This window comes from Macrotis lagotis, chromosome 2 (genome assembly GCF_037893015.1).
Source record: "Macrotis lagotis isolate mMagLag1 chromosome 2, bilby.v1.9.chrom.fasta, whole genome shotgun sequence".
Classification (NCBI taxonomy): domain Eukaryota; kingdom Metazoa; phylum Chordata; class Mammalia; order Peramelemorphia; family Peramelidae; genus Macrotis; species Macrotis lagotis.
The window spans coordinates 147,716,857-147,737,986 of NC_133659.1; the positions used below are offsets into that span (position 1 = coordinate 147,716,857).

The 21,130-nt window shown below is 35.7% G+C and overlaps 2 protein-coding genes across 3 annotated transcripts in view; one reads left to right on the forward strand and one right to left on the reverse strand.

The window, feature by feature from the left end:
• B3GALNT2 (beta-1,3-N-acetylgalactosaminyltransferase 2) overlaps nt 1–6,856 on the forward strand; it is a 38,880-nt gene extending 32,024 nt beyond the window's left edge. The window contains exons 9-12 of the mRNA XM_074222978.1: nt 1,222–1,347; nt 2,000–2,159; nt 3,094–3,150; nt 3,724–6,856. Coding sequence (XP_074079079.1) covers nt 1,222–1,347; nt 2,000–2,159; nt 3,094–3,150; nt 3,724–3,858 — 478 coding nt within the window. The 3' untranslated portion in view covers nt 3,859–6,856. The remainder of the gene's footprint in view (nt 1–1,221; nt 1,348–1,999; nt 2,160–3,093; nt 3,151–3,723) is intronic.
• TBCE (tubulin folding cofactor E) overlaps nt 4,653–21,130 on the reverse strand; it is a 98,838-nt gene continuing 82,360 nt past the window's right edge. The window contains exons 13-17 of one of the 2 annotated variants that reach the window (XM_074222977.1): nt 20,036–20,189; nt 13,699–13,767; nt 13,099–13,158; nt 5,820–5,911; nt 4,653–5,638 (exon numbers count right to left, since the gene is read on the reverse strand). In XM_074222977.1, the coding sequence (XP_074079078.1) occupies nt 5,546–5,638; nt 5,820–5,911; nt 13,099–13,158; nt 13,699–13,767; nt 20,036–20,189 (468 nt within the window). In that variant the 3' untranslated portion in view covers nt 4,653–5,545. Of the gene's footprint in view, nt 5,912–13,098; nt 13,159–13,698; nt 13,768–20,035; nt 20,190–21,130 lie in introns of both variants that reach the window. The other variant, XM_074222976.1, reaches the window with a different exon arrangement.

Consider the following 21,130-nt stretch of genomic DNA (forward strand, 5'->3'; position numbering starts at 1 on the left):
TGGTACCAAATACAGATCTATTTGTGCACTACGTATACATTTTTACATCGTATACTAGATGACTCAATGTGTGGATCTGTGATTGGAATTCAAATTCCAAACAACTCTTTAATTTCCCAAAAGCTAATCCTAAACTTTTATTCCTTTTCTTTTCATTGAGACCCAAATTTCTTCCTTTCTTTTCCCTTAGTTCTTCAACAGCACCTCAGTTGGTTGCTATGTGACCCAGAGTACAAAAGTACTTGGGATAAACAAAAATTTTGTGTAAGGCACGATTTGCTAGTCAAAGATGGTTACAAATTTAGGTGTCTGAAAATACTGTGGAGGGTGGACAATAGAATATAATTTTTCAGGTACTAATGGATCAGACTCAGTTATGACTAAGTGTGAGGAATCTGGGGGATGGCAATGGTCAAAGTTAGACAGTTGTAAGACCCAGGAATTGAAATTTTCTTTGCATTAGTCCCTCATTCTGCAGCAGCTATCAGATGTTTCAATTTATAGGAGCCATTAACTATGACATTTACTGTTCGAAGGTTCAAGATTTGAAGAGGAATTTACTAAAGTATTTTGAAAAATACAAAAAGTTACAGTGTAACTTTAAAATAGATTACTGAAGAAAATTTAATAAATTTAAAAAATTCTTAAATGTCTAATTCTGGACTCAATATAAAAGGGATGTTGCTTTTTTGCAGAAACTGATATAAAATAACATTTTAAAGGCTTCTCTGATATTTACATGGGCAAAATTTGAATTTTGTGCACATTTAAACTGTGAGATCCTTTAACTACTAATTGAGCAGTTACCTCATTTAAGAACAATTTGAGTCAGCCTTATAGGTAGCATTTCTTTATTCATTACCCTTATATCAAATATACAATGTAGACCTTGTTCAGTTGTTAGTATTGATAGTAAATTTATAATCACTAGCATTAGTGTAACTATAAATTTGGGGCAGAAGTGGTATATCAATCCAGCCATCCTTTAGGTGGTAGAACTTTACTCTGATTTTTCTAGTTTCCTTTCTGTCATTCTCTTAATAAGATTATGATATTTTTAAGACATTTCAGTGTAAAAGGATTAAAAAATATTTAGGTCTCCATCAGGCCTTCTCTCCTAGTCTTGTCATATTATCTTACTGCTATATTCTTTATATAAGATTGTCACTGATTTTTGTTTGTGTGTGTGTGTGTATATGTGTTTGTATGTGTTGGCACCAGGACTGTGGATACAACTAGCTTTGATTTGTTGCTGAAGACAGATGATGATTGTTACATAGATTTGGAAGCTGTGTTTAATAGAATTGCCCACAAAAACTTGGACAGACCAAATTCTTGGTGGGGAAAGTAAGTAAAGTCTACTGATTTTCAAATAATTGAATATAATTACTTTGAAGTGAAATGTGTAATGCTACTTTCACAATAAATGTGGTTGTGAAATTTAATTTCCCTACTAAATTATTCCTAGTTGTAATTTAATTAAAAAAAGTAAAACATAACAGGCTTCTATATTTTACTGCCTGTTGGGAAGAGAAAAGCAATTTTGAATAAATTCTTTTTGATAATAAATAAGTCTAATCCCTCCCCACCCCCTCCCCTTTCTCCCCTCCCAAGATGTCAATTTCAAATGAACAAACTTCACATTAAGTGAGTTTTTGGACTTTTTTTTCCCCCCTCATTCTTGTATCAAAAGAGCCCCCTTAAAATCATTTAGATAACTTTAGTCTAACAATATTGCACATATAAAATTCAATGTTTAGCATTTTAAAAAATTACCTACCTGTGTATAAAAAGCTGTGTTAGGTATTGCAGGTATGAATGTAGAGAAAGAGGAACGAAGAAAACAGGCTGCTTAACTATAATTTTGTTTATATAAAAGGGAATCATCCCTCATCCCTAGTGGTTTGGGGTTGGGGTAGTAAATGGAGGGAGAAGTGTGGTAAGTATGGTTTGTCTGTCCAGTAAGCACGTGAAACTGATGTAGCTATTTTGATCTAAGTTTCAGATTGAATTGGGCAGTTGACCGGACAGGAAAGTGGCAAGAACTGGAGTACCCCAGTCCTGCGTATCCTGCCTTTGCATGTGGCTCAGGCTACGTGATCTCCAAAGATATTGTTCACTGGCTAGCAAGCAACTCAGAAAGACTAAAGACATATCAGGTAAAGCAAAATTTGTAAAGATCATGATAAATTTAAGAGTGGTTTAAACTGAATTTTATCTAGTGTAGTTTGCTTAGCACTATCAGGAGTGTAGGAATATTTATTGAACAAGGAGTCTTAACACCTAGTTAGTCCTGCCCCTTAGAGCCATGTGATCTTGAGTAAGTCAGTCTGAGTACATTAAGTAAAGCTCTCTATAAATGTAAATTAGTAGTATGTCTTGAGATTGATGTCAAAATGTTAAAATTTTTTCCAACTCTACTCAGTTTCCCCATAATAATCCTGGTACAGCTTTAGCAGTATCCATTGATTTATTTAAATCTTTCTTGAAACTTTATATATTTTCAGCTTATATTTATAAATGTTGTCCCAATAGAATAGCAGAATTGAACTGAAGTTCACTATTCCTTGGAATGGGGATTATTTAAAAGAGTGTTTATTTGCTTCTAGTTTTAATATTGTAGTAGAGTAAAAATTTATGTTATTCCTTTGCTTGGGATTCCTTAGTCAACTGATTTTATTCTCAAGGCCACTGTTGTAGAATTTTAAGATTCATTACACTCTTCTTTATAAATTGTGGATGCCAAGCTTCCTATCCAATTCTGTAATGGGATTTAGAATTTCACACAAAGAGACAGAAATTGGGAATAAAACAAAAACTAAAAGAATATGTAGGGGGCGGCTAGGTGGCACAGTGGATAAAGCACCGGCCCTGGAGTCAGGAGTACCTGGGTTGAAATCAGGTCTCAGACACTTAATAATTACCTAGCTGTGTGGCCTTGGGCAAGCCACTTAACCTCATTTGCCTTGCAAAAACCTTAAAAAAAATATGTACCTTATGGTTTTGACCTCAAATTCATTACTTTCATAAAATATGAACCATGACCTTTTTAAAAACTGTTTTTTGTCTATGATCTTTGTGGGCACATTGTAGGGTGAAGATGTGAGCATGGGCATTTGGATGGCAGCTATAGGGCCTAAGAGACACCAGGTGAGCAAATCTGAGGGAGTACAGGTGCATCCTGTCATGAACAGTTCCTGAACCTCTATAAATTTTCTGTCCTGTCATTTATGAATAAAAACTTTTTTTTCCCTATAAACTGTCATGGAGATGTCTCTAAGTAAATAATATCTTAGTCTATCTCCTGAATTCCAGTTCTGCCTCTGTTAATTTGAAATATAAATTTTTTCATACTTAATTGTCCTAAGAAAAATTTTCAGTTTTCATTTTATTTCATATGAGGATTAGTAGTTATCCACTATTCCAATTTTTAATTTTCAGTGTTCTTCCAAAACCCCATTATCACTGTCTCTTAAACTCATCACATCTTTATTGTCTCTAGAGCCAATTCTTTCTCCTTTGTGATTGTTTTCTATTCCTTTTACAACATGTTCTGAAGATTTAGCCATTTAATGACTGTATTCCCATAAAATCTGAAAATGAAATTGAAGATTATAATGTAGTAAAACATTGGATATTATCTGTATTAGTGATCTGGTGTGTGGGTTTGTGTGTATGTAATAATACCATATTTATATCTGTATTTTTTATTTCCACAAACAGGATAGTCTTTGGTTGTGTGAGAAGACTTGTGAAACTGGGATGCTCTCTTCCCCTCAGTATTCTCCAGAAGAACTCACAGAATTGTGGAGGCTAAAGGAGGCATGTGGGGATCCTTGTAAGTGTGAGGCAAGATGATGATAATCATTTAAATCTGGCTATCTGAAGACCTGGATGAAGAAAACATGAAGGTGTACAAAAATGCAAGGTTATGCTACGGAACCAGATTTCTTTCAAGGGGCATTATGTCGGTGCGGTGCTTTCTTCTATAACTGATGGAATATTTCTTGACATTTGCATAGAAGTTCCCCTTTTAAAAAAGCATCTGCTAAAAATTAACTTTTTAAGCAGTTTTGAACATACCATATTATAAAGGGGGGAAAAAAAGTCCTTTTCTTTAAAGAAAAAACAAAACTTGATTACTTAGAGTTTAATAATCAATCCCTCACTTTTAGGGTTATGACTTGGCTAATTGCTGAAATCAGTTTTAACTGCTAAAATGGTGATCATTAGCTTGCCTGCTCTGGGAATGAAGTGCTGGCAGTTCTCCCTTGTGATTATTGAAGAGTGAGTACAGATCTAGTGGGTAGCTGGAGAGGGAGATGTTGCCCTGTTTGGGACTCTGGTTTTTAAAAGTATGTCTTAGCATATTAGTAGTTACCCAAGTTTATAGCCTATATAATTTTTTAAATTTTTATTTAAGGCAGTGGGGTTAAGTGACATGTCCAAAGTCACACAGCTAGGTAATTAGTAAGTGTCTGGGTTCGGATTTGAACTCAGGTCTTCCTGACTCCAGGGCTAGTACTCCATCCACTGCGCCACTTAGCTGCCCCAGCCTATATATTTTCTTTTTCTTTTCTTTTTTTTTTTTAGGTTTTTGCAAGGCAAATGGGGTTAAATGGCTTGCCCAAGGCCACACAGCTAGGTAATTATTGAGGCTGGATTTGAACTCAGGTATTCCTGACTCCAGGGCCGGTGCTCTATCCACTGCACCACCTAGCTGCCCCTCAGCCTATATATTTTCAACAGGCATACAGTATTGGGTGCTAATTTGGTCAGCTTCTGTTGATAAGGGCTACGAGTGTTCCTATTAAGAAAAATCTCCCATATCAGTCAAAAGTAAGAGTATTCCTCAGGGTTTTGGTGATAATGGGGAAGTAATTTTCTAAAGAATAAGTTGATGCCCTAGAAGAATTAACCTCACTTTTCTATTTCCTGGGAGCATTTATATCATCATAGCTTACCTCAGGCATAACTAATATTTGCATAAAATTGAGGTAATGTCTAGAGCTGAATTTCAGTTATATTTGAACTTCCATGAAGATGACACACTCTCTTATTATTTCTAGGCTCAAATCCAAATGAAAAGCATGATTTTTTCCAATGTCCTTAAAACAGTACAACAGAAGGGAATATAGCAGCATTAACTTAATTAGCAAAATAGTGGAATGTGTGCCTCCCCCACTTTAAGTGGCCTTTTCCTTGGTTGTTATTCATAACCACATGGTATCATTTAGTTTTCATAGTGAGGTCTACTAGGAGAAAATGCAGAATTCTTGTTTGTAGATGGTAATTTTTTTTGAACAACATAGTCAAAATAGTCTTAACATTTAGGTTTTCTATGTAAAGTTGTATTATGAAGAAATTAGTATAAAATATACAAAAATAAATATACAAAAAAGCCAGTAAATAGGCACAAAGTATTTATTAGAGCTATTATACAAATGCTAGAAACAATCTTTTCTTCCACTGAAATATGGTTTGACAAATTCATTACCATCGTTGACTTTTTGGCCGCAGTCACATTGAATAGTCAGGTGAATTTTTACCATCGTACTAATATACAATCTCCATTTTCAACAGAGTAAAACTGTAATGGCTGTTGGTCATTCTCTAGTTCAATTTCTCTGCCTTCCATCTAAAATTGGAAAAAAGTTTAAAAAGATATGAGATAAATCCCTGCTCAGTATACTCTTCATACCACTAAATGTCAGTTGCCTTCAGAATCCTAAATAATATCTACTTTGGTTAGATATGTTGTATATTTGAATCTCTAATGAGAGGCTCAATTTGACTGGGATCTTGCTGAATCTACTTACTTTAGGGCTTTCATAGGACAATTTGAGTTCTGATATTGGAACTTTGAGCAGTCGAGACAGCAAGCCTTTCACCTTTTGAATTGTCATAGACTCTGTCAAGTAGAAGAAAAGAAATTATTCTTTTAAAATGGACAGCTAATTATAAAACCATTTATATTTATAAAAAGAAACAAAAAAGAAAAACAATGAGTATCCCTAAAGTAACAGTAACATAAGCACGTGTTTTTATTTAACTTCTGAGCACCAAGTCGGCTGGATATTTTTATGTTCTTTAGTTGTACTAGATTACCTAAAACACTGATAGATACTGAAAAGGCTTATCTGTTATAAATTAGACCATCATGTTGCTCCTTAATATTTAGTATAGTTGGTGGGGTACACAGGACACATTGAGCCAATGTTTTTGACCTAAGTGACCTTTGACAATGAGTTTTCATCCTGTTCCATTGATAATATACTATGTTCCCCACCTGATGTAATTCTCAGCACAAATTAAGGAATGTCTGAAATCATTAGCATCCTTTGGTTTTTCATGTCTAGATGATAGAAGGAAAAGAACATTTGCCAACAAATTAGGAGACCTGGGTTCTAGAACCTAGTTCTGGGAAAATCATTTCTTCTCTGGGCCTCAGTTTCCTTAACTATAAATTGAGGAGGTTGGACTGGTTGATCACTAAGATCCTGTTCAGCTCTGAATTCTACTATTCACTAACGTGCTATAATAATGACACCAAAGGGCTGTACAGCCCTGGAATTTAACTTGAATGAGTAAATGATTTGGTTTGTGAAGAAAACACAATGAACTCACTTCCAAAGACGGGTTTTGGTAAATAATGGATATTTGGTTATGAAATGTTTAGTTTCTTTGAAGCTTTAGCTGGAGGAACAGCAATAGTGTGTGGTTTTCCTGCAATATCACATTGTACTTAAACTCAAATATTTTTCTATCAAAATCATTTTTGTAAAAGCTGTCTGTGTTTTTATGCAACTTGTGATAATAAATGTGATCTTTATTTTAGAATAAAAAATAAGTGTTTTCTTTTTTCTTTAATATACTACATTCAGCCATGTAACTAACTAAACTAATTAAATATTACCAGGAACAAAATTCAACCTAAATTGTATATTACTCACATACATCAGCTGTCATACCCCCCCCCAGAATTCCTCATCAAGGAGCTAGACTCCTAAGGATGAGATTCTCCCTTAAAAAACCTGCTCCTTAGAAAATGGACTCAATCTCTTGCAGAACCATCTGTAGTAAAAAGCTTTTTTACTAGGACAATCTTCAGGAATCACCTCCGTGACACCCCAAGGAGGCTCCAGGACAGAATTTTATGGGGGACACAGCAAGCACGAACATCTAAGCAACGAGGAATTCCAAATAAAAAAAGTAAATGCCAGCAAAATGTGACTAGGAAGAAAAGACAGGCTGGTCACATGGTTTAAGCAAGTCATGAGAGGCAGGCAGCTAGCCAGTTCCATTAGTGAGTATACTGAAACCAAGATGGTTTCTCTGCCCTTCTCTGGTGCAGGGAAACATGGATAAGTCATAAACAATGAGCTGTAATCATCTGTACCCAAATTACTAAAATCACAGATCTGTTAAAGTGTAATAAGTACATGTAATAACTGTCACATCTTTTGAAACACTTGTTAAATATGTCATAATTAATGGCCATTTCTGTTAATGCCATCTCAGATGGACATAAATTAAATGATAATTAAGCACAGCCTATAAGCCCTTTGAAACAACCCTTTGACAAATTGCCAGGGAGACGAAGTATGGAATGATGAATATAAATGTATCATAGAACTATAAGAATAAGGAGTTCTAAGACCATTGAGGACAACAAAATTTTTAAAAGCCTATTTTGGAGGGTAAACAGGCAAAGAAGGGATAGGGCAAGGATAACTATAGATGAAGGAAGACTAGCTATTGCTAGTCAATTACTACCTTCATTTGCTGTTTTTTTTCTCTGCAAAGAAAGTACTTTGGGCTGGAAAGAACAATAAAATGGTTAGTAAGGAGAGAGAATTCAAGACATAAATGAGAATGTGATAAAGAATCATGCTGTCTATAATGAATTTGTCACCAAGTCAAGTGAATTATATCCCAGGGAACTAAAAAAGTGGAAAATTCAATTGCTAATCCACTGTCATTAATCATGGATAATGAGGAGGAACCCCAGAACTAGAAAAAAAAAGTTGTTAAAATTTTCAAAGAGGAAAAAAGCTCTGTGGTGGCAAAGAAATGAAAACTGAGGGAATGTCCAACAGTTGGGGAATGGCCTAACAAAACTGGTATATGTGTCATGGAACACTATTGTTCTATTAGAAACCAGGAGGGATGGAAATTCAGGGCCTGGAGGGATTTGCATGAACTGATGCTGAGATGAGCAGAACCAAAAAAACACTGTACACCCTAACAGCAACATGGGGGCGATGATCAACCTTAATGGACTCATTCATTCCATGAGTGCAACAATCAGGCACAATTCTGGGATATCTGAAATGGAGAATACCATCTGTATACTGACAGAATTGTGGAGTTTGAACAAAGACTTAATATGTACCTTTAATTTAAAAAAAAAAGTTATCTTATGTAATTCTGCTGTATCTCATACTATATGTTTCTTCCTTCAAGATATGATTTTTCTCTCATCACATTCAACTTAGATCAGTGCACACTATGGGAAAATGATATAAAGACTAACAAACTGCCTTCTGTGGGGAGTGGGGGAAGGAAGCAAGATTGGGGAGAAAATTGTAAAATTCTAAATAAAACCTTTATAAAATTAAAAAAAAAAAGGAAACAAGTGAGATATGTAAACCACAGACCAGTGAGCCTGATTTTGATACCTGGCAAAATTCTATAATGTGTTATCAAAAGAATATTTAGTAAACACCTAAAAAAAGGAACAACAATCATTAATGTCATGCTAAACTAAGCATATTTCCTTCATTCAGCAGAAAGTTGAAATTGTTAGATCAGGGCAATGCATTTGAAAGTCAGATGCTATCCTTGTGGACTGAATGACATTTCTGGTAGATGGATGTGGAACCAGCTGAATGACTATGCTAAATAGTTAATGAGTTAGTATCAGTTTGGAGAGAGATCACCAGTAATTTTTATCAATCCTATGGATAAATGTGTAGATAGTGACCTTAACAAACAAGATTTCAACATAAAGAATCTAATGAAATGAAATTTAGGATAAGGACTAGACCTGTAGTTTTACATAGAATACCCATTTAGGAAATATTCTCTGATAAAGATCTATACCTTCTCTTACATTCTGAGAGACTTGCCTCAAGCACTGAGGTTAATTGTTTTGGCAATGGTCACATGGCCAATATTTTTGTTAAGAGGAAAGTCTTAAAACTAGATCTTCTAGCTTCAAGGCTAGTTTTTATTCTATTCAATAATGATAAAACAGAATGGATATAAATGTAAAATCATCTTAAGGGGAAAAAAATTCCACTTCAGTAAAGGAAGGGAGAAGCACAACCAGACAATTGAGAAAAAAAAATACATATATATGTGTGTGTGTGTGTATATATATATATATATATATATATATATATATATATATATATATAATATATATATATATATATATATATATACACACACAGTGAGTCAGATGCCCTTTGTGTATGATCAGAATTGAAACATGATTGATAGTTCTGGTCACTAAATTTCAGGAAAGGTGAGGAAAAAGTGGAAAATATCCAGAAGGTGGGAGTCTTAAGTCATGCCATACCTTGATCAGCTGAAAAAAATTGGAAATATTTAACTTGAAAAAGAAGATTTAGGGAGCAATATGACCCACCTTTTGTGTAATTTTAGTGCTATCAAGTGAAGAAGGATTAGACATGTTTAGGTTGAGAATAAAAACTTAGAGGAATAGGTGGAAATTGCAAAATTTAGGTTTAAAAATAAGGAAAAACTTGAATATTTAAAATTGCTCCAAATTGAACACAGATCACCTAGGTTAGTGGTTTCTACTTCACTTGAAGTTTTCAAGCAAAGATGATCCTTGGGGATTTTGTAGAGGAGATTCTTGATCAGCTATGATTAAAGTTTCAGTGGTTCTTGATGGACATTTTTACACATGTTACAAATATAGTTACCTCCTGTGCCACAAATAAATGTTTTCCAAGTATCAGGAAAAAACAAACTCTTGATTTAATGTAAAACAGTTGAATTATATATACTATTTGAGGTATAGATTCAGTTTAATCAAAGCAGAAGTTAATGCTTACCATTTTAACTGGCTTTTCTACTTAATGATTAATGAAATAAAGGTTTGAGATAGTCTAATTAATAATTGAGGCTCAAATGAATCTGAGGTGATAATGATTCCTTTTAGAAAATTATTGCAAGTAAACTCATTCTGGCAAAACATTTGCTTAAACTACAGGTAAAATCTTATACAAAGCATACAAAAGTTTATAAAATTTTAATTAGTTTTTTTCCCCAGAGTCCTTAGCTAATGGCTTAGCTCTTAGTTGCAACTGGTTATAATAAATTTTACACCATAAATACCTTGAAGATTTCTGTCCACTGCTCTCCTGTTTACATTAAAAATAAAAGGGCTGAAATAAAAAAACCTATCTTCCTGATACAACAAAGCTTCATGCGAAAGCATCTCTTATGTCTGTGCTATCTCTTCATTTCTAGGATTATTTGTATATTTATTCACAAAGAAATATGCAACTGTTTTATTTCTGCCCTATACACTGGGAAAGCTATAGCTGTTAAAAGATTAACAGGACCATTAAAGCAGCTAGGGTAGTTAGAACAAGTGAATGATGTACTAGGCATGATTTGCAAATGGAGCAATTGGTTTGTTTTTTTCTACTTTACTTTGATATTGAAGTATGATAAAGTAAGGGAGTCAGAAAGGTCTTGATTTATTTCCTGCTTCTGATATATACTACCCATGGCTGGACACCCATCCTCTCAATGTTCCAGGCAACTCTGATAATTATGGAATGCCACAATTATGATTTCCACAATAAATCCTCAAAGCTAGGGAAGTGATTAAAGATTTCAGAATTAAAAACTGAGGTTCCCTTTTTTCCCAGTGGAAAAAACTGCCACGGAAACTAGGTCTCAATATTGATAATCCCATGAGTACAAACAGTGATGCTTTTTTTCCTAAGTGCTAATGACAATAACATCAAAGGTGATGATCTAGTCTTTTACTCACCCAGCATTACTGTGGCCCATCCTGTCAATATTTAACTCTGAAAATTGAATAATGAAATCAAACTATCTATACTTTTTATTTTGTTGGGGAGAAGTAAATTTTGGAGTGTTGGCTGAAAAAATCAAAGGAAGAAATATCAGTAAATTAACAAATGACTTCTACCTATGTAAAAGCTTGTTTTAGTAAATAAATGAATAAATTTAAGAAATCAGTGAGTTTTCTCTTCTGATGAATAGAAAAAGTGGCTTTGCTGACCTGAATTTCATTTCTGCTTTTAAAAATCATTGTTCTACATTGACTCGATTTGTTTAAATATATACCTTAACCAAATTTAATTTTCAGATTATTCCATAGCATCTGAACTAATACAGCACATGATAGCTACCATTTCAGATTTTAGTTTGTTTCCATTTGAGTCATGTCTAATTTAAATTATCTAGATCAAATTTGTTCAGAAAGAGATTTGTTTTGTGAATAAACAATCATTCCGGATTAAGCACAGTGTTTGATATCAAGAAAAACCTAGTTCATTTCCAGTTATTGTTCTTGCTATAACTGCAATCTTGATTTAGTCACTTAATTTCTCTTGACTTCAGTTTCCCCATCTGTAAAATGAAGGAGGACTAGATAACCTATAAAATAACAAGCAATTGAATAAAGCCCCAAAGTTGATCTTTAAGTAGAGAAGAAAAATAATTGCTTTTGGTCTTATATCTTAGAAAAAGTAGCTATGGTTATTATTCTCCAAGAATTTATATTTGGTCAGTGAGTTTTTCCAGAGTATCCATATGCTGAACACAATACTCAAGCAGTGGGGGAAAACAGATAGTCCCTATTCTTTAGGATACAAAAGAAAGTCAATTTTTTCTCCCCTTATACTTTACCTATCCTTAATCACTGAATGGGCATTGCCTCAGACAAACCAAGACCAGGGAAAGACTTTAAGCTTAAAAGGTCAAAACCTCCTTCTACATTCAGGGTCATGTCCAGTTATCCTGATTTTTATAATGCCACTAGGCCCAGATGCTGGAGGAGAAAGTGAGGCTGGTGACCTTGCAAAGCCCTCCATCACTTAAATCCACTTCACTTGCAAATCAAAAAGTTACCTTCAAGAACGAGGGACAAACAACAGCCAAGGATTTTTTAAAAAGCATTGCAATATCAAATCTGGCCTCAGACACTTAATCATTCCCTAGCTGTGTGACCTTGGGCAAGTCACTTAACTCCACTGCCTTAAATAAAAATTAAAAAAAAATTTTTTTTAAAAACACTGTAATAAATGGAGAAGAGTTATGTAAATCTGTGCTTGGGAATATTCTTTTTAATTATCATTTTAAATTTTTATTTTTTCAAGGCAATGGGATTAAGTGACTTTCCCAGGGTCACACAGCTAGGGAATGATTAAGTGTCTGAGGTCATATTTGAACTTAGATCCTCTTGACCCCAGGGCCAGTGCTCTATCTACTTTGCCAACTAGCTTTCCCTAGGAAATAATCTTTAAAATAAAAAGAAACAAAGCTACATTTTTAAAAGTTAAAATCTGATATTCTCTTTATATATCTACATTTATAAGTATAATTATAATAATATATTATTTATAATGATATAAGTATAAGTAAATATTTTTAAACTTTTAACACCTCTAAAATATTTGTGATTGGAATGGATATATGGGCTCCTTTCATTTAAGAGAGGCTCCATTCTTCAAATTATAAGTTACTGTTCCAGAAATGATAGTTGACCTTTGACAAACCTAGTGCTGTGCCTCTTGGCTCTCATTAGGCTGCTGTTCAGGACAGATATTGCTGGCCCTTATACCAAGCACCTCATAGTTCTGGCTAATAAGTCAGGGGCATCTACAGGATATATTGAGATTAAAGAAATGGTGGGTTCCTGATGCTTTGGGATAGAAGTTCTGGAAAAGCAATATGACATACTTTCTCTGGTGCTGCCTTAAGTTATTCAACTTTTAACATGACCTTGATCTGTTTTAGAAAGCTTCTAGCATCCTTACCCAGGATGGGCAAGTAGAGATCAATACTGCTCAGGCACAATCTTACCTGGTAGTTGCTTCACTAGGACTTTTTGATCAGGTTGATGAAGACATTTTATCGTTAGTGCTTTAAAAAAAAAAAGAAATATTACTTGAAGAATACCTGTAGTAGTGTTTCTTTTAATATGTTTGTAATTAAGCTATCATTAGCTCCTTGCTTCAGTACTTAATTCAGAAAAGCTTTTATTGACTAATATTTGGCCTTAAATACACCATAGTCATCTCAGAAATAAGAGTCTAGTGATCAGTCCCTAATCTATCATTTTCTCTAACCCTCTCCCAAATTGCATTTTGGGAAACATTCAATATTTATTTCTGGAGAATCATAATCCACTTTACTACCCAGACACCTATTTCAATTTAAAATGAAATTTGAAGCACAATAGATATAAAATGTTGAATCCTTATGGCAATTTTACTCGGATGTGCTAGATTTTAAAATTCATAATCATTAAGCATAGCTTTAAATATCAAGGTACTTTAGTTAATATGTAAAATCTACTTAAAGCAAACTGTAATCTCCATCAGGCAACCACCTACTCATTTTCTTTTTTGCTTATAAGGACTTGAAGAAAAATAATCTATTTTTAAAATTATGAATTCTTACTTAGCAACTGATTTTTCAGCATAAATGGCTCTTGTGGTTTCAGTTCCCCATCTTCAGGAGCCCCATATTCTGTTTGTAAAAAGAGGATAATAATATGTCAATTAAGTGAATAAGGAACTCAAAACCCACTTTTAGTAAGAAAATAAAATCCTTTCTCTCTCATCACACACATTTTGGATCAATATACAACATGGAAACAAAGTAAAGACTGACAGATTGCTTTTCGTGGGGGGTGGGAGAAGGAAAGTAAGATTGGGGGGAAAAATTGTAAAACTCAAATAAAATCTTTAATAAAAAAAAAAGAAATCTTACAGATAAAAATGCCTAAAACAATTCTTTTCCTTCCCCACTAAGAAATATCTTGGGGAAACAGTTGATATTCTAATCACAGCCCTGAGTTTTGGTGGCAGTTTGGTTTGTTGTTTTTTTACATTCCCAGGCAAGATACCTCTTTCTCAGTCACAACTTTCTTTTCTTTCAAGTATGTTTCAGTTCTATCAACAGTTCCTTCCCTTTTCGAGGTCAGAAAGAGAAACCTGGCATCAGTTGGACTTCTACTGAGTGTAATGGCTAGACTAGGTTTCCCCGCTTCACTTCAACTAACCAGTTTTGTGCACCAGAAAAAGGAGCTTCAATATTGGGAGAACTCTTTCAACTGCCCAGGCTTCTTGTGGGCCAAAAGTTGAAGAACTTCTGGCAAATTCTCAAAGTTATCTTATCCAGGCCTTGTCTTTAAACTGTGACCAGAAATAAAGATCCATAGCTACAGGGTTTCCTTAGAAAACACTCAAATCACCTATGGCACCCAGCAAAATGGGTCACTTAACGGAATGACTGGTATGCCATTCCCACAGGGCGGGCTTTCTCACTCACAGAGATGATGTTAGAGCCTGAAGCATTTATGCAATGGGTTGCTTCTCTGCATTAAGAAATGTACAGAAATAAGAGTCATATAAAAGCAAAATTTGGAAGAGTAATATAGGTTAAAATGAAATGAACAGAACAAAGAAGCACCAAAGAGCTCCCACATGTTCCTTAGGGTTTAAAACTCTCAAAAACGTGTTAAAATTGTGCACCAAAACACATTTGGGTGGATCAAATGGGACCATGAATATCTATACTGTATTATTGAAAGTATTTGCAGTGGGTCTTACCAGGGTGGACTTACATGGTTACTCAGGAACCTGGGACAAATAATATGAAAAGCTCCATCAAAATAACTTTGTAAAATAAATAAGAAATGATTAGGGAGACACCTTAGGCCTTGGGGCACAAAAGCTCCATGGGAACTCCAGGTTTGTAACCCTGTATAATCTTCAACTCACTCTGATTCATTCTTCATGTTGCCAGTCTTCTAATCTTGTTTCTATCTCTATTTATCTGTCCCCTTCTCTCACACACAGTCTCCATTAACTAGTTGGGGACATTGTGCCTTCTCTACTTAAGTATAGCCTCCTAATTGATCTGCTTCCTTCAAGTTTCTCCCTACTTCATTCCCTAAATGGCTGTCAAAGTGATTTTCCTAAAGTCCAGATCTATGTACCTCTGGTACTCAAAAAACTCTAGTGGCTAATATTAATAAATGTTATTATCATTATAGTTAGCCAATAATAATGTACTTTATGGTCTATAAAGTACTCATTTTATCCTTGCAACAAATCAGGAAGATAGGTGCTATTATTTTCTTCATTTTTACAAAAAGTTTAGGAAAGTAAAACAGAAGTGGTCAAAACAGGCAGTTTTCAGGTAAGGAAATTAAATTTATCTATAGACATATAAAAAATGTTCTATGTCACTAGTGAGTAGAGAAATGTAAATCTGAGATACCAGATAGGCTAATATGACAGAGAAGAAAAATGATAAATGTCAGAGAAGACATGGGAAAATTGGAACACTAATACATTGCTGGTGGTGTAATGAATTGATACAACCACTCTGGAGAGCAATTTGGAACTATGCCCCAAGGGTAATAAAACTGCACATTCTTTAGGCCAGCAATACACCACTAGGTCTATGTATTCCAAAGAGATCATTAAAAAGGGAAAAGAGTCCAATGTACAAAAATACTTATAGCAGATCTTTTGGTGGTGGCAAAGAATGGAAATTGAGGGGATGCCCATTAATTGAGGAATGGCTGAACAAGTTGTAGTTTACAAATGTAATAGAAGACTATTGTGAACAGGTAGATTTAGAAAAACCTGCAAAGATTTACATGAACTGATGCTAGCAATCCTCTGTGATCATCAACTATGATGGACTTAGCTTTCCTTAGCAACAGATCAAAGACAATTTTTTCAATTCTTTTTTAATTTGTTAATATTTTATTTGTTTTCCAATTATATACAATAGTAATATGTATCTATGATTTTTAGTAAGTTTTTGAATTTTACAATTTTTCCCCACCCTCCCTTCCCTTCCCCTCACAGAAGGCTGTCTGATACTGTTTCCATTGTTTCCATTCTATATACACTGATGTAAATTGAATGTGTTATACGAGTAAACATAACCTCCTCCCCTCCCAAGAAGATGAGAAACCTCAAGAATAGAGAGAAAAAAAAATGTATTTCAGTCTGTGTTCAGATTTCAATGGCTCTGTCTCTGGGGTGAGATGCCTTCTTTAAGTCCACCAGAGAAGTTGCTTCAATAGTTTTCCCACAGTTGCTATTACTAGCTGTATTTCCCTCCACTCTGTTCCTCCCCACTCTCATTTATTCTACTCTCTCTGTCCTTTCATCCTGGCCCTGTCCAAAAGTGTGTTGAATCTGAGTAACCACTTCCATGATCTTCCCTCTCAACCCCATTCCCCCTTATCCCATCCCTTTCTTCTCATTTTTCTCTAGGGTAATATAGATTTCCTCACCCTATTAAATGTGTGTGTTATTTCCTCTCTGAGCCATTTCTGATGAGAATGAAGGTTCACTCATTCTCCCTTGTCTTCCCCCTTTCCACTCCATTGAAAAACCTTTTTCTTGACTCATGTGAAATTTCTTAGCTTCTTCTTCATCTCCTTTTCCTTCCTCCCAGTACTTTCCTTTATCACCCTTTGACTCCATCTTATTACTATATTATACCATTATATTCCGCTCCTTCCTATGTCCTGTCTATATATGCTCCCTTTTTTTTCCAGGTTTTTGCAAGGCAGTGGGGTTAAGTGGCTTGTCCAAGGCCACACAGCTAGGTAATTATTAAATGTCTAAGGCCAGATTTGAACTCAGGTCCTCCTGACTCCAGGGCCGGTGCTCTATCCACTGCACCACCTAGCTGGCCATTCTGGTTATTTCAATAGGAAAGTTTGAAAGTCCCCTGTTTCATTGAAATTCCATCTTTTCCCCTGAAAGAGATTGTTCAGTTTTTCTGGGTAGCTGATTCTCAGTTGTAAACCAAGATCTTTTGCCTTCTGAATATCATATTCCAAACCCTCTGAACCCTTAATGTAGATGCTGCCAGATCCTGTGTAATTCTGACTATGGAGTCTCAGTAGTTGAATTGTTTATTTCTGGCAGCTTTTAGATTTTCTCTCTGATTTGGGAGTTTTGGAATTTGGCTATAATATTCCTGGAAGTTTTTCTTTTGTGACCTTTTTCAGGTGATCGGTGAATTCTCTCAATTTCTATTTTACCCTCTGCTTCTAGGATCTCAGGGCAATTTTGCTGAATTATTTCTTGAAAAATGAAGTCTAGGCTCTACTCCTGGTCATGGCTTTCAGGTAGCCCAATAATTTTTAAATTATTTCTTCTGGATCTGTTTTCGAGGTTGGTTGTTTTTCCAATGAGATATTTCACATTTTCTTCTAGTTTTTGGCTTTTTTTTGGAAGTTTTATTTCTTCCTAATTTCTTGCAAAGTCATCAGCTTCCTTTAGTTCCATTCTGCATTTAAAAGAATTATTTTCTTCAGAGAACTTTTTTATCTCCTTTTCCAGCTGGCCAATTCTGCTTTTTTAAGGACTTTTTGCAAGGCAAATGGGGTTACATGGCTTGCCCAAGGCCACACAGCTAGGTAATTATTAAGTGTCTGAGGCTGGATTTGAACTAAGGTACTCCTGACTCCAGGGCTGGTGCTCTATCCACTGAGCCACCTAGCCACCCAATTCTGCTATTTTAAGGCATTCTTCTCCTCATTTGCCTTTTGTTTTGCTTTTTTCCATTAGGTCTAAACTGGTTTTTAACCTATTATTTTCTTCAGTATTTTTTTGTATATCTTTAACTGAGCTGTTGATTTGATTTTCATGATTTATCTGCATTGCTCTCATTTCTCCTCCCAATTTTTCCTCCATCTCCCTTAATTGCTTTTCAAAGTCTTTTTTGAGCTCATCCATAGTCTGAGCCCATTTTCTATTTCTCTTGGAGGTTTTGGATATGGAAGCTTCAATTTTTTCATCATCTAAGTATGTGTTTTGATCTTCCAGGGGACTATGGCCAGATTCTTCTTTTTCTGTTGTTTACTCATTTCCTCAGCCCAAGACAGCATTTCCAAGGCTCTGGGTTTTTTTTTGGGGGGGGGGGGAGGGACACCCCACTGGGACCTTTATTCCTCCAAGGTCTTATGCTCTCTTGCCTGTGCTTTGATATATAGATGGCCCCCGTACTTCCCTCTGTCCTGGAGCTATAAGGAGGATCCTGCTATCTTACGTGTGGAAGCCCAAACTGCAACCTGGACCTGAGTGTAGGCAAACAGCAGAGTCCTACCCCGAGGGAGAGCAGAGAAATCTCTGCAGTCTTCCCTGACCCCTTTACCCCAGTCTCTGGGGGTGCAGGCTGCTTTCTCCAGATTCTTGCTGCAGATTCTGCGGTGGGTGCTCCTCACTCCACACTTATTCTGGTATAGCAGAATTCTCTTACCTCCCCCTTCAAGCTGTTGCCAGTGATCTCTGGGCTGCACTGCACTATGACTGCAGCTTTTTTTCCAACCCCTGGTCCTGGTGAAACACACCTTTCCCGCAGAACTTCTAAGTTATCTTGGCCTGGGAAGATGTATCACTCAGTCTTTCTGTGGGTTCTGCCCCTCTAAATTTTGGCTAGCGTTATCATTTGTTGGTTTTTTTGGAGTTTGGGGGGGGGGGAAGGAGTTCCTGGGAAATGCTGCCTTCATGCTGCCATCTTGGCTCCGCCAATCAAAGACAATTCTAAAAGACTTCTGATAGAAAATGCCATCCACATCCAGAAAAAGAACTAGGGAGTCTGAATGCAGATTGAAGCAAGCTATTTCCTTTTTTTCCCCCTTTTTGTTCTGATTCTTCTTTCACAACATGACAAATATGGAAATATGTTGATTATACATGTTGACAATATCACACTGCTTTCTGTCTTGGGGAAGAGAGAGGGAAGGGAGGGAGGAAAATTTGGAACTCAAAATCTTATACAATGTTGAATACTATCTTTACATGTAGTTGGAAAAAAATAAAATACTATTATATTTTTTAAAAAAGAAGTTGGGACTTGCCCAGGATCATATAGATATTATATGTCTAAAAAAAGATGTGAACACAGGCCTTCCTGCCTCCAGATCCAATGCTGTGGCAGGGGAATCAATCATCTGTCAGATTTTAGTTCTAATCTACCCTTTATGCTCTATTATGCATTACTCAACTTCTTGCATTTGATAGCCTAACTAAACTCATCTTCTTGCTGTTCACTATACATGAAAGTCCATCTTCTTTAATTTTTTTATTTTTTTAAAAATTTATTTATTCTTTTAAATTTAAGGCATTGGGGTTACGAGTGACTTGCCCAAGGTCACACACAACTAGGCAATTATTAAGTGTCTGAGGTCACATTTGAACTCAGGCCCTCCTGACTCCAAGGTCGGTGCTCTACCCACGCCACCCATCTGTTTCCCCATCTTCTTTCTTTTAACCTTTGCATGGGCTGTCTCCAATTCTGAACTACACTCATTTTTGACCTTCACTTTTTAGAATCTCTAGTTTTCTTTGAAACTCTTTTTAAGCAGGGGCAGCTAAGCGGTGCAGTGGATAGAGCACCAGCCTTGGAGTCAGGAGGGCCTGAGTTCAAATGTGACCTCAGACACTTAATAATAACCTAGCTGTGTGGCCTTGGGCAAGTCACTCTTAACCCCATTGCCCTGCAAAAACTTTAAAAACTCTCTTCAAACTCACCTTCTACATGAAACCTTTCTTCATCTCCTCAGTGATCAGTGCCTATGCTCCCCTCTCCCACAAGGATTTTATATTTATTTGTAGCTCTGCTATATAGGCTTTTCCCTGGATCGAATATAAGTTCTTTGAGGCCAGGATCTCATTCTTGTCTATGACTTGTCTATGCCACAGTAACTGGTACATAACAGGTATTTAAAGGCCACTGATGTTTATGCTGTACTTACTAAGACAGAGTAACTGGTATCTAGGATGGGCTATAATAAATTCATTATTTGGCTTGTTTTTGTCTGGATCCTGATGTCCACCAGCATTTTTCCATTCATTTCCAAATGTCTTACGGTAGTCAAGCTCAGCTCCATACCTTTCCTCACGAAAAATCTGTATTGAAGAGGAATAAAAAAGGTCTGTCAAAATGAGAAATGCCTACTCCCAAATTCTAATCCTATTATCCCAGATCTTCCCCAATGCCATTATGCATAAATAGCTTTAAAAGAATAAGAGACATTAACAATCTAGTCATTCAACATTAGTTCACACCCTTTTAAACATTTTATCATAGATTCATAGAGTTAGAGGGGGCCCTAGAAAGTTATTTGGATCTTTGTTACATGAGGAAGCTGAAGCCTGGGGAAGTTAAGTGACTCGCACAGTTAGCAAGTAAATCAAACAGGATTCAAACCCAGGTCCTCTGGTTCCAAATCTAAAAACCTTTGCATTTTATGGTATTGGGGGTTCCACTGTATCCATGAATGGGTACTGAATTCTGTAAGAGACCCCTGAGGGGCTTTTGTAGTTAGGGCCCAGAAGAGCTAAAAGATTGCACACTCCTGTTTTAGACTTTCTTGTAACACATTAAAAGACATAAGCAAAACCAACTGAGAGCAATCTCTTCTAATGTCTGCTGTCATCCCATCTTTGTGGTCTTTACCCTTCACTCTACAGAGAAGAGGGAGGTAAATTGTATTATCACTGCAGCTGGTCATTAGGGCTTGGCAGAGTTTGACTACCTTTTCAGTGCTACAATTTATACCATTAGAGTCATCGTGAATACTCTTCTATTGGTTCTGCTTTCTTTATTCAGTATTGTTTTCAAAGCCTATTTTTTTCTGAATTCTTTACTTCCTACAAGGTAATATTATTCCATTCTATTAATTTACGACAAATTACTACCAATAAGTGGAACCCATTTTGTTTCTAGATGTTTGTTCCCCCAAAGAGTGCTGTGAAGATTTTGTCTTATATAGGACCTTTCTTTCCCCCCACTAAGCTCTTGGGAGTATATGCACAGTAGTGGGATCACTGAATTAAAGAGTATGCAC